The 14,384-nt window shown below is 38.1% G+C and overlaps 1 protein-coding gene across 1 annotated transcript in view; it reads right to left on the bottom strand.

Moving 5' to 3' along the window:
• Positions 1 to 14,384, bottom strand: part of FOXP2 (forkhead box P2) — a 698,448-nt gene that overhangs the window by 59,385 nt on the left and 624,679 nt on the right. Inside the window, exons 7-9 of the mRNA XM_070423754.1 lie at positions 13,421 to 13,558; positions 12,148 to 12,342; positions 10,457 to 10,631 (exon numbers count right to left, since the gene is read on the bottom strand). Coding sequence (XP_070279855.1) covers positions 10,457 to 10,631; positions 12,148 to 12,342; positions 13,421 to 13,558 — 508 coding nt within the window. The remainder of the gene's footprint in view (positions 1 to 10,456; positions 10,632 to 12,147; positions 12,343 to 13,420; positions 13,559 to 14,384) is intronic.

The following is a 14,384-nucleotide window of genomic DNA, read 5'->3' as shown; positions in this document are numbered from 1 at the left end:
ATCCCGGCCCCACTGCGCCTGCAGCCACTGCTCAGGTGTACAGGGGGAGTGCGCGCCAGAGAGGTTCGTGCTGCCTCAGTTGTGCTCACCAGCCGTGAGCCCGGCGTCTGGCGCCCGTCTGTCAACTGAGCAGCGTTCCCACAGTGGGAGCGTACTGCCCACGAGGAGGCAGCTCCTGCATTGAGTGTCTGCCCTCTGGTGGTCCGTGTATGTCATAGCTACTGTCCAGTCATCCGGTCGTCTGGTCGTCCTGTCACTTAGGTGTTTATATATAGAGATGCTCTTTAACCCTCACTACAATCCAATAGAGTTGATATTTTTTCAAACATTTCTTCATTAAATTTATTGGAGTGACTTTCGTTATCAAAATTATATAGGTTTCAAGTGTACAGTTGTATGATACATCATGTGTATATTTCATTGTGTGTTTACCATCCAAAGTCAAATCTCCTTCCGTCACCATATATTTGACTTCCTTTACCCTAATATTTTTTATTTTAACCAATTGTGGATGAGGAAACAAAGTAGAAGCAAGGTTCAAAAATATATACAAAGCCACAAATCTTATATGCAGTATAAGGTAGCCTGACTTGAATGTCTTTGCTCTTAAAATATTATATTAAATATATGAAAACTTCTGGGAAAATGTAGTTGTCGTTATAATTGCTATTGTTTATTGAGTATCAACTGTATTCTAGTGCTTTACATTCATAATCACAATTAACCTCATTTAAAGTTAGAAATCATTACATTTTACAGATGAGGCGGTAGAGGCTCATATCAATGAAATATGTTGCCCTGAGTCATGAAGCTCAGAATTAGTGGACAGCATTTAAACGTGTGGCTCCTAAATCTTTGTTCTTTTTTACTATGTTTATCTACAATGTCTAATAGAAAAATGGAAGTGCTAATCAAACCACTTCCCCTCTCCCGTGACCCAACATAAATGTACATCGGATGATACAGTGATGCTGATTGACTAAGAGGTATGTGGGCATGAGTGGGATGGAAAAGGTAGGGGAGAGTGAAGAAAGATAATAGAATAGGATGGAGAGGAGAGTTAGTCCTCTCACTCCTCCCCCTGCAGGTGGAAGAATCATCGATCTAGACATAGTGGTAAGTAGACCAAAGTAATAGAAGAATTCTCACCGCTCTAACCATAACTTCTGGTTAAATTACTCATACAGTGGCAATCTAAAACTGTTTATGCCCATCACTATAAGTTTTACTGAAAGTTATTATTTTGGTGATTCTGGATTCTCATGATTGAAAAAGTAAAGAAAAAAGAGGGTAATTCAGATTTTCACAGTTGTTAAAAAAAATACCATTTTTCTTCTATAAAAAAGAATGGCTTAATAAAGTATTTCTATTACATAGAAAAGAATTTATATATAACGAGCATTAATTCTAGCTTCAACCATTGATTATAAAGCTTTTCTGATTGTAACCTTTTTGATTACCTGCCTCTATGTGTTAGGTGTCCTAAAGGCCATACTCCATTAGCAAATCCTTTTGTGGGATAGCATCTACATCACTTCGGCATCAAAACTCCCACTATCTCACTTGCCGCCTCTCTGCTTCACCATCAACCATTGCCTGGACCACTGCTGTAGCTCCCTGTCTTCCTGCTTTTACCTGGCCTTTGTATAATTTACTCTTCATATAACAGCCCAAAATTATCTCTTTAAATGTAAATTGGGCCATAGCACTTCCCAGGCTTTCCGGAACACTTAGAAAAAAAACACCTGATGATGGCTTATGAGGTGCTGGCATTTATCACCTGGCTCTCGCCTGCCTCTCGGACCTCGTCTCTTTCTCTACATTTCATGCTGTTATACTTCTGCTGCTACTCAAAGGTCTCACCTGCTACCGTACCAGCTACTGCTCTGACTGTTCCCAAAGCCTGGGCCACTCTGGTTGCAGATGGTCCATGGCTTTCTCCCTCCCTTCACTTAGAGGGTTCAAGCATCAGCTCCCCTCAGAGGTTTACCACACACTCAACCACTGCTGCTCTCCACCTGTTTTCTATCATTCTCCACGACCTTATCCTCCCTGATTTTTTTAAAGGTTTATCGGTCTCTGAAACTATATTCCTTTTATAAACGTATCATCATTCTCCTTCCATTACAATTTAGGCTGTATAGGAATTTCTTATTTTACCAGTATATCCCCAGTGCCTAGAACAGTGCCTGGGATGTGCCCAATAATCAGCTGTTGATATCATTGATTTTATCAAATTCATACAGTTCTTGAAGACATCTTGGTTTCCACATGGAGGTTCTGTGGCTCTTAAAGGGCACACTATTTATGAGCATTGCTCCTCTCTCAGGCCAATGTCTAGTGAATTATAAATGCTACTAGCCGATTCTAACAAATTAAGTGGCTAATAAAATTTCATTATCTTGGCTAAAGGACTCTTAGATATTTTTAGAGACTATATTAGTGAATGATGTTATTAATAATTTTGTTTTTGGATTTTATTAATAATTTAGTTAACCTAAGTATCCACTTACTTTTAAAAGCAGATTTCCATTATACTAGTCATTTGTATTGAAAATTAATGGGATGAGCATGATATCACAATGATATGGCAACAAATACCAAGCACATCAACATTTGATGAATAAATAACCATTCAGTATCCAAATAATGATTCTTAATTTAAAAAAAGGAAGAAATTGTTTTAAAATATTATAGATCCGGGGCAGAGAACAGATCATAACAAAAAGAGATTCCTGTTAGCAGGAGTGGTTCCCAAAAGTATCTGCATATTAGAATCACTTGGGGATATTTTAAAACTTCCCAATTAAATCACAATTTCTAGTGGTAGGACCAAGGAATCAGTAGTTTTGAAGCCCCACAGATGATTCCACAGTGCAAATAATTTGAGAGGAAAAATTTTTTAAAGTAAACTATCACATTGTTCATGAGACAAAGTTGTCCCATCTACAATTTGCTTGGCTCTTTTCTATGAAAATGGAACAACTATTCAATTTTGTACAATTTTGAAAGTTTGTAAGTTTTAAAGTTTTGATGATTTGCAAGAAATAATATAAGCTTTTTTCTGGCAGTAACATACAAGCTCAGCATTCCCCACACTGTGTTCTCTGGAACAGATTTCTTCCAACGCTGTCAGTCTGAGAGGTCTGGGTCTGTGGTCTCTGTGTTCTAGACACTCAGGAGTGTCCTGACTCACGTGAGCATGTAAAACAGTTCTGAGATGTCTAGGAACAAAGAACACTTGGAATCTCTTTTTTTAAACTCAGTATCTTACAAATATATTTGAGGAAAATAAAAAAAAAATCCATTGAGCTCATTTATTCTAGTATTAAATACCAGGCATAGGCATAGGATCCATTAAGTGATCTCCAGCCCAGGCCCCTTCCTCAGATTGCAGGCTGCCTATTTATAACCTCAGCAAATATCTTAAAGCTTACAAGTTCAAAGCTAAGCTTCTGCGTATACAGCACCCCTGACGTCAACTAGGTTTTTTGTCTCTTATTCTACAGATGCTTCAGACATGCCAGTCACTTTTCTAAGTGCTTCATACATGGTAATTAATCGAATACCCCAAACCACTCTGGTTTTTGTTGTTTTTACTATTATTAATTATTATTATTATCCCCCTTTTAGAGATGAGGACAAGGAGACCCAGAAAAGCTAAGCTAATACATGCAGAGTTCCCTCACAGTTGTAGGTCATTATTCAAATATCCCCTTCCCAGGACGTCTTCAGTGGCCACCCTGTCTACAGGTTCAACTCCTCCCATCTCCCACTGCTACTTTATGTTTTCCTGTCCTTACTTAAATTCCTTCCTACTCAGCACTTACCACTATCTATCTTACTTAATTTACTTATTGGCTTTCTTCTACACCGAAATGTAAGTTTTGTGTTGGCAGGTATTTTTATCTGTTTTCTTCACTGAAAAAAAGTGAGTGCAACTTCAATGAAGATTACTTAGAGCTGAACACTGGACCAGAACACTAGTGTACTGGAAAGCATCATTTGGGAATCACTGGACTAGACCATCATAAAATAATAAACTTAAAATCTTAGTGAAGATTATTCAAGTTTCTTTAATAACTTATTTCAGGGATGTATACATACTAGTGGTAAAAAGTTGTATAGTTATGTAACTAAAAAATTTCATAACCGCACGAAATTCAGAAACCCTATTCTACTTTTTTTTATGATAGCTAGGGTTTGTTCTCGTTCGCTGTCAGTACTACAAATAAGCACTAAAAGGTTCGTTTTTTCCAGGAGTTGAATTAATCAGAAATAAATTTCTAAATAAATGACATATAAAGCAATCCTATATAATAAAAGCCTAATATGCAAATTGTCCCCTCGACTGGGAGCTCAACTGCTCACGATGACATGCGCTGACCACCAAGGGTTGGGGTGGAACACAGCGGGCATCAACAATGTGCTGCAACCCTTCGCCGGCTACCCGGGGGCGGGGGTGACAGGACGGAGGTGCAGTGAGAATGTGAGGTGTCTGTCGAGCTCACTCTCACTTCCCCTGCTACCCTTCCCCAGGGCGCCAGGGCCCATGCACCAGGGAAACCCTTGAGCTCAGGTGTCGAGTGCCCACAGGAGCCCACCCTGCACCTGTGTAGCATCTTCCAGGTGAGCTGGGCCGCAGCCACCGGGAATGCAGGGCCCGGTTGGGCTGCCCATGAGATAGTGAAGGAGCCAGCTATGCTCACCGGATCTCCTCATGGGGACTCTGGTGCCCTGACTCAGGTGGAGGGGGTTGCGCAGGAGCCCGGGGGCCCAGATGCTGGCCAGGGCCCAGAGGTCAGCTGGCACCTGCCCTTCCACACCAAACACTCATGCTTTGATTGCTGGCCAGGCATAGGGACCGCACCCATGCCCGAATTTCGTGCACCGGGCCTCTAGTTATATAATAATTGTTCAATCTTGGAATCAGAATTTGTAGAGTAACAACTAGGTGCCAAGCACTGTGCTAAGAATTAATTAAAATGCCATAATTTATATCTAGATTATACATCCTTGGGGCACACAAGGTTTAAAAATTTCAATGGTGTTACTTATTGGTAAAAATTACATTAGTTGTTCTTTCACATTCAATGTTCTTTTATTTTCTATGTCCAGTAACTAGTTTTCAATATTAAATTGAAACATTTAATACACTATGATAAAAAGTAAGTCTACTTTAAATTTTTGATTCACTTAGTTACTGGTACTCTGCTTATTTTCTAGGGTTACTTACAATTAGAGGTAATAAAAACAAATTTTGGAAGAAGTATTTATATCATCCATATATTTTATTGAGCCAATTTTATATTTTGTAATTTGAATTACTGAAATAGTATCATGTAATTTTATTTTCATATTAAATTTTATATTTTGAAAAATGAGTGTCCACACATGACCAAAATAATTAAATCACAAAAAAGTGTATATGTCAAAATTAAATTTCCTCACCAGCCCTGACCTCTGGGTCCTCAGTTCTCTTCTCCAGAGGCCATATTATTTCAACCTTTAGGCTACCTTTCAGAGAACTATTTGTTCATATGTAATGTGCCAAACCTAGCACATTATTTTTTTATATTTGACTAGGGGCTACTATAGCCTGTAGGTACAATGCCCATCTTTAAAATATATGTTTAATGAAGGGTGCATCAAACACACATTTTGTCCAAATGCTGAATTTTAGGGAATAAAAGTCACTATTTGGCTGAAACTGAGACCAAAGGCAAATATAGTAACAAAAACAGGAACTTCTGGGATATAGGAATATATTTGATATTTTAAAAATTACTTCTATGATTTTAATATTACAATTTTTTATAGGCTGCACTTTTAAAGTTTGATATTATATCACAAAACAATAATTTCTCAGTTTTCATCATCCAAATATTTTAATGTGGCAAAGCTGACATTCACTCTTTAGTCTCCTTCAAGACATAAAGAATTGACAAACAGAAGTTTTTTTTTCAAGTCTTGCGGCCGAAATGAAATTATGTATGCTAGGTCATTAAATAATTCTATAACAATTAGATTTATGATATCATTTAATCTTCATCTTTCTACCATTTTTACATTTTCTCAAAAACTAACTCAACACACTTTAACATTTCCCAATGTATTTCATAATATATATTAGATATTATACATAATATTAGTATTCACAGGTAACTTAGATAAGTTTTATACCTGCAATAATAAACGTACTGTGTACATTTACACGCCTGCTCACTGATGGAGTTTTAGCATATAACTGCCCCCCCCCCCCCCCACACACACACAATATATTATTTTCCCTCCAAATTACAAATAGAAACTTACTTGGATTTGAAAGGGAATCCTATGATGGTAACAGTAACTCTGCATTCATACTTTTTCATATTACTGGTGCTTTACACTGATTATGCATTGGTGATCTATGCAAGCACATGATCATAGATTAACCAAAAAAATCAAGGATGCCAGAATGGTGTTGAAGTAGGCATTCGGCTATTTAAATTTCCATATGCAGAGAGTGAAGTCAAAGCCAAATAATTGATTTTGACTAAATACTCATACCAAAGATAAACTTCAGCACCTTCCTAACTCAGCATAAATGACATCATTACAGACTAGAGGCCTGGTGCATGAAATTTGTGCACTTGAGGGGGAGGTCCTTCAGCCCGGCCTGTGCTCTCTCGCAGTCCAGGAGCCCTCAGGGGATGTCTGACTGATGGCAGTCCAACATCCTAAACACTGCAGCGGGAGAGGATCCCGTCACCGCAGTTGCACTCGCCAGCCATGAGCCTGGCTTCTGGCTGAGCAGCCCTCCTCCTGTGGGAGCTCACTGACCACTAGGGGGAAGCTCCTGCATTGAGCATCTTCCCCCTGGTGGTCAGTGCACATCATAGTGACTGGTTGTTCCACCGTTTGGTTGATTTGCATATTAGCCTTTTATTATATAGGATTAGAGACTAGTGCACAAAATTCATGTATTGGGGGGGGTGTCCCTCAGCCTGGCCTGCACCCTCTGCAATCTGACACCCCTCAGGGGATGTCTGACTGCTGCTGGACATCCCTCTTACAATCGGGACCACTGGCTCCTAACCACTTGCCTTCTTACCGGCTTGATCTCCACCTAACCACTCCCCTGCCGGCCTCATGGCCCCCAACTGCCCTCCCCTGCTGGCCTCATGGCCCCCAACTGCCCTCCCCTGCTGGCCTCATGGCCCCCAACTTCCCTCCCCTGCCAGTCTCATGGCCCCCAACTGCCCTCCCCTGCCGGCCTGATCACCCCTAACCACCTCTGCCTTGGCCCCCACCACCATAGCTTCGTCCAGAAGAAAGTCAGACGTTCGGAAGATGTCCAGTCTCCCAGTCTAATTAGCATATTACCCTTTTATTAGTATATATTATTTCAAATAATCTTAATTTTCTTTATTATTCGACAGTCCTCTGATTCCAAGCTGTTCTAGTTCCATAAAGTGTTAGTTCAAAATTGTACCAGCTCCATAGCCAGTACTCCCTGTTTGGTCTTTCAGATTGGTAATGAAAATATTTTTTAAATAACTTTTATAAGTTCAAAAATATCAAAAACATTAGAATGAAATGGAGTTTTTACCACATATATTTTAGTCCCTGTAATCATAGTAAACCAGTAGATATACTGTGTATTGGGATACACTGACTTTTATCTTTTATCAAAATGTTAAGTACATGCACAATAATTTCCTATTTTCTAACCTGTAGACAATGAATATGTGTTTCTAAATAATTACTAGTTAGTATTTAAACTATACTATGTATGTAGTAAATAGCTTTATACTCATTATTTTATTTGAGATTGATTTACAAATCCATCATTTTTATTTGCTTTCTGTATATCTACAGTCACTCTATACACATAGAGATAATCTAACTGCTTATTTTACATTAAAATTCAATATTATAGTAATACTCATGATTACTTTAAATGCTTCATATTTAAAATAATTTACTGAAATGGTAGAATACATTTCATTACTTTACAATATAAATAAAAATGTGAGTATATCTCCTGCTTTTATCAAAATTACCTGATTCTCATATACATATATTTAATAGAGTTGAAAAAAGTTTTAACTTTGAAAGCAGCCCAAGGAAGTTGTATTAAATCATGGGGATAAATACTTCAAATATGGCATATTTTCAAGAATGCACTGAGAACATTATCACTGAATATTAATCCTACTCAGTTTTCATATGGCTCTTATCTGTGGCTAATCAGTCAACCATCCAAAGCCTGATGCAAAGTGAACTGGGAAACTATAAATAAAAAAAAAATTAAAAATTTTTAATGTGAAATACCCAGTATCTAAGGCAGAAATGATCCAGGGCTTCCATTATCTAACAAATATTTCTTTACTTTCCCACACTCTAATTTTGGGATTCTGGCACAGCACTCTGAAGAATTTTTTTTTTTTCCTTATTGTAACTGGCTTATCTGACAGTCTGGCTGTGTTTGGCTGATGGCTCTCCACAGTAAAACTTTTCACACTTACTCATCTAAACACTGGAAAACATGAAAATGATTTTCATCTTGTTTGTTTAACATATAAATTTTCTGCTCAAACCCCAGATACGCTTTCAGATTTCCTTCCTTGTCCTCAATGGTTTCTATCCTGTGTGTCTTATCTCTCAGCTATCTTGTGAAGCGCAGCAATAAAATAAAAGGGAACAAGAGAATTCTATCAAAAGGAAGCTCAGAAATAAGAGAGAATTTTCATTTGAAAACTATTAGAATGGTTGTGTGATAATACGTGTATTTGTTCAGAAAGGTATTTTTGTATGCTTATTTTGGAAACACATATTTAACAAATATATTTCAAATACATTACATTTTGTTTCTACGAACATCTGTTTTAAACTTTCTTGAAATGCCTGTTTGAATGGTTTTAGTCAAAATCAAGATAGATCATGCTTCTCTACTGAGGAGATTTGCATAGATTTTAGATCCTAAAAACAGATTTGATTTTACTGAAAAAAAAATCAATAAAATTATTTCTTTTGCTTCTGTATTAATGTAGTTTTCTACCAAAGATATCCATATTTACACTGAATTAATTTATAAGTCTTTCTTTTTTTAACCTTATTTCTTCATTTGTCCTCAAATTGTATTTATTTTCCTAAAGAATAATTTGTTAATAGAACATTCATTGCTAAGGTGACACCATGATTTATTCCAATTCTCTTTGGAGTGACACAGAAAGTGGGTTTATTGCCTTGCTTTCCTGTCACTATTTAAACTTTCTTGATTTTCTAGGTGTAAATTAGAGGATCAGGTGAATTAGAGTATCTGAATCAAGTGAAAGTGGGAATTCTAGGAAAAATAATCCAAAATGACAACAATTTCATAAGTAAAGATAAAAATAATTACCACACTACTTTTAATTTCATGTGGCAATGCAACGATTATGTGCATTTTAAAAACTATTTTATTTGCCTAATTGTACTTTTTGTATATTTAATTGCTATTGATTTTTTTTAGTGTATCATTAAGTCAGAAAAATGTACAGCAATTACTATTTCAATGTGATTCCTATGTAACAAATATAATGAACTCAAACTAAAGTTCATTGGGATTAAACTTTGTTCTAACAACATCCTAATGCAAATTAGAATATGCTTTGATGCAATTTATCAATATATGATCCTAACTACCTATATCGAGAATTTTAGCATGCACAGAATCATTTTATTGCCATTATTTTTCTTTTATTTACCTAGAAGTCTTTCCATTTCCCCAAAGTTAAGAGTCAAATGATAAATATACACAATTGTATTATTGTTTAGCATTCTATTATTTTATTATAGTGTTATTGTATTATCAAAGCACACCTCCAGTTTTCTTTCCAGAAAATCAAATAAGAACACAGCTGACAGCTTTTTAAAGCTATAATGAAAAATAAAAAAGCTATAATGTTCAACATACGCATAGGTAATATTATTTTAGAGAAAATAGGACCGGTCTCTTCCCATGATGGGATCCTACACAGCAAAACTAGGAATGTGCTCTGTAGAAATTCATAAAACCTCTTTTTTTATATGTGGAGGTTTCAATATGAAGATTAGGAACTTCTTTTTCTGATCGGTTGTCCACAAAACTCAGCTCATTCGTGTTAATGAGTATTGTTAGCCTTACCACTAATACAGTTCTCTGCAGATTTTCAGTGTATGTTTAACAGTGCTTAAATTCTGTTGCCCTTATAATTTTCTGCCACATGACTAATAAATGCACATTTGCTATCTAACAGAACACTCGAAGGCAGGGTGTAGTAAAATTTCTGTGTCTCAAAAAAAAAAGTGTGACATGCAATCTTGTTAATCGTGTTTTCATAATAAACCTGAAGGCCACAGAAACAAAATTCTCAAGGTGTACGGTAGGCAGGCCACGAACCGGCAGGAAGTGTCACATTAGAAATGAAGTGCACACGTTTTGCGGTACCTTGAGGCAGCGATTGGACAGGAAGCGCCGCCTGGCCAGGTGGGATGGAGATGAGTCCCTGACGCTGAAGGCTGAGCAGATGTTGCTGCTGCTGGAGCTGTTGCATCTGGAGAAGCTGCTGCTGGAAGACAAGCTGCTGGGCTGCCAACTGCTGCTGCTGCTGCTGCTGCTGTTGCTGCTGCTGCTGCTGCTGCCAGGACACCCAGCCCCGTCAACAGCACAGAACATGGTCGCACACAGGCCTCACACAGAGAAACGCACATCCTCTCACCACCCAGGAAGCTTTCACGGGCAGAATGCATGCAAGTTCTAGATTTTCAGTTGCCTTTCTTTCAAATGTTATGCAGCAGCAGCAGAGAACCAAAGAATTTGCATTAAGAGCCTGGGACAAGGGCTAGAGAAATATATAACAAAAGCTCAGCCTTTTTCTTTTTTTTATAATGGGCTTATTGCAGATGATAGTTCATTTACCTCGGCTAAAAGAATAACAGTTTATAGAAACAGTCAAGTTCAACAACACCCTCTCCCCCTCTTCCCCCCAGTGGAATAACTTTGATCTGCAGAGGTCCATGAATGTGGTCTCTAGTGATCTATTAGTGAACTGGGATGTAACCTTCACAGGATAGGCCTGTGAGCCCTCTTTCTTCCTTCCTCTCCTCTCTTGTCGGAATATATTAAAGGCTGAATTATGTTCAAGGCCAAAAAAGTACCCTTATTAGACGGAAAAGTATAACTTCCAACTTGGTGAGGCATGACAATACGAACCCTAGCTCTTTGGACTCGGGAGGGTATGGGAAGGGAGTCAAACTTCAGAGAAAGACAAGCTGCTGCGGAAGACCTTTCCTTTTAGTTTGGGGAAAAGAAACTTCTGATGCGCTCACTGGAAAACAGACTGCATAATGGAGCAAGTCATGTGGATTGCCCAAAGCCTCCAGAGAAATAAGGGAGCAATTTCTATTCTGTAGTTGATGGCTGTCTGAAATTCTATTCACAAATCCAAACAAAATCAAAGCCTCGGGAGGTCAAAACTGTTTCCTGGACGTTTGCATAATGGCAGCTTGAAGACAACGGCTCTGATACCTGCTGATCAATTTAACTACTTCAACATGTTTTGTTTGTATTATGTTTATAGTTGATGCAGTTTGCTGACAAGTGCAAGCTAGGCCCGAGAAGCCGGCTTGTCAAATTGATTTATGAGCATATCAAACTGGAACTTTCTACTCGCCACTCCAAACCTACAGTAGCAGTTCATTAATCAGAGGCCTGTGACTTTGAAATCTGTGCTCAACCAGTTTCTCCCCGAGACCCCCCAACCCCCAACAATAGGTCAAATTTGCATGCATGTGCTCTGAGCGGCAGCCCTGAGAAAAAGACGGTGCCCTCACCAACTTAGATTCTCCGTAAACACGAGGTAATCGGTACTTTGTTCCGCGCGCAGCTTGCTCTTTGTACACTGATTCATTAGTGAACATTAGATGGCAGCAGCATTGGATTGGAACTCTCAAGTTCCAAGCTACGGAAAGAGGACAGCAGGATCGTGCTGCGGTCACTGTTATTCAGCTCAGGAAAAATGCACGAGGGCGCATCTTTGACAGCAAAAGCCTTGTGACAGGAAGATCCGAGCCCACCCCGGCTGCACTGTCCGTCCCAGCCTCACACTCTTCTGCACCAGGGAGCGGGCCAGATCCTACCTCTTTCACTTGCTTTCCAGGATGTTGTTGTTGCTGCTGCTGCTGCTGCTGTTGCTGCTGCTGCTGTTGCTGCTGCTGTTGTTGCTGCTGTTGCTGCTGCTGCTGTTGCTGCTGCTGCTGCTGCTGTTGCTGCTGCTGCAAAAGCTGAAGATGTAACTGCTCTTGCTGTTTCTTGTAAAACTCTTGTAGTTGTTGCTGAATAAACCATTTTGACTTTAATAAATAAAGGCAAAAGTTTCATGTATTACAAATCTCCTACACTCTCCTAGACTGGCATACGGTAGTGTCCGTTAAGATTTGCCTCCCAAGGACAACGGCAAAAATAGACATTGGATTTAGGGAGACATCTGCATACACATTTTCCCAAGGCAGCTCTGAAATTTTCCAATCCAGAATCCAAAAAGCCCTAAATAAAAGAGTATAGAAAATCTCTATTCTAAAGGGCCATAACCAAATAAGTATCCTAAATTATGACATCCGAAGTCCCAGTAGCATGTAAATATAGGTTCTACTTGACCATTTATACAACCCAAATACATAGCTATAGAGAATCGGGGTGTTCAGTTCTGATTGGGGAAAATGTAATCAGTAGATGTACAGAAGAATGTCAGACAGAGATAGAAGCGACTGGCTTATGGTCACCATCATCCCCAGGCAACTCAATGACATCAAGTCCACTCTAGATATACTTAGGGGTCCAGTGATGTACTTATTAGTTCTGTTACCTTTTTTTTTTTTAAAGATAAATTTTATGATCTTATGAGCTGGTGGCTTAGCTGTTTAACTTTGTCTTAATAAGGAGATACTTCTGTTTCTAAACAAATAACATATTTTTTTTGGGGGGGGATTGGGGTGTTACTTTCCCTATGGTAACAAAATAGCCAGTTCAAATTTCATACTTACATGAACTAAAAAGAGTGCTAAAGTTAGAGGAGTTTTAAAAGTAATAATTATCTAGGAGACTCTTTGTAGGTTTATTGGCAAGTCTACAAAGCAAATGTACCTAAGCATTTGGATATTTAAATACTGATTTATTCCATGATACAATTACACCTCTCTCTGCTCTTATTCTACACTTCAATGAATCTAAAAACAACAACGAGGGGTCTGTTCTTATGCAGCTCAGCAATTAAAGCACCACAGTTATGTTCAGGTGCCGATAAGTTGGCCCTTCAAATGAAGAATAAATTGTCAAATATGCCCATGATGCAGTGACCATGAGGGCGTGCCTCCCGTGCCAGGCGAGAACACCAAAGCAGGTAACCCACATTACCTGCTGCAGCATGACCGCCTGCTGCTGCTGGAGAAGGGCTTGGAGCTGCTGAGGAGACAGGACTTGCTGCTGAAGGATCTGCTGCATTTGCTGGGGGGTAATTACCTGGGGAGTCATCATGGCCACCGACACAGGTACCTAGACAGAGAAAAGAGAAAATGGGGTCACAACCAGTGTCTGTTAACATATTTCACAGCTGTATGTCATCGCTAATAAATTCCTTAGTGACGATGACCTATAATTTTATGTAATATTTGATATATGATCTAATGTTTTAATAGTAGTATTAAAATACCACTGTTGATATACACTAGCTTTCTAGATGAGGCATATTTCATCATAAAGATTCTATCTTCATGCTCCACACCTCTAATGTATTATACTAAGGTATCTGAGCTTTTACTAGCGTAGTTAAAAATAAACAGTTGTGATAAACAGTGTTCTCGTTACTTCATAATGGATCATCTAAGTCACAGTGCTAGAAATAAAATGCTTTTTGGAATGTTTTAAAGATATGATTAAGATAAATAATAAGGATTAAACAATAGAAAATAATATGCCTATAAATATGTTATCAAAGCTAGTAAAAAGAAGGTATGCAGAATGTGCTTACTCATAAACCATAATCACCATCTTCAAAATTTTATATATAAATAAAATATATAATAGTGCTAGAAAATACATATAATAACACATATTACTACATGAGTACATGTAGTAACTCATCTACTATATATATCTCACCAAATAATTCCACAGATCCTCTCAAAGAAGGAATCACAGCTTCATCTTTAAAAATTTTATCTCAAGCTAACTAAACTTACACCAGGAAGTCTAGAAATCTAAAAATTACTGAAGGATCATTCATTAAACTGAAAAAAGTATTTTTGCTTAACATTTCCTTTCTACCATTTCCTTCTCAATGGTCTGAGAATGAAAGAGCCAAAGAATAAAAGGAAATAAG

This window comes from Myotis yumanensis, unplaced genomic scaffold (assembly GCF_028538775.1).
Source record: "Myotis yumanensis isolate MYYU_CA2020_CCGP unplaced genomic scaffold, mMyoYum1.0.hap1 SCAF_9, whole genome shotgun sequence".
Taxonomy (NCBI): Eukaryota; Metazoa; Chordata; class Mammalia; order Chiroptera; family Vespertilionidae; genus Myotis; species Myotis yumanensis.
Note: the sequence above shows the minus strand (reverse complement) of the source record. Positions and strands in the feature narration are given on the sequence as shown.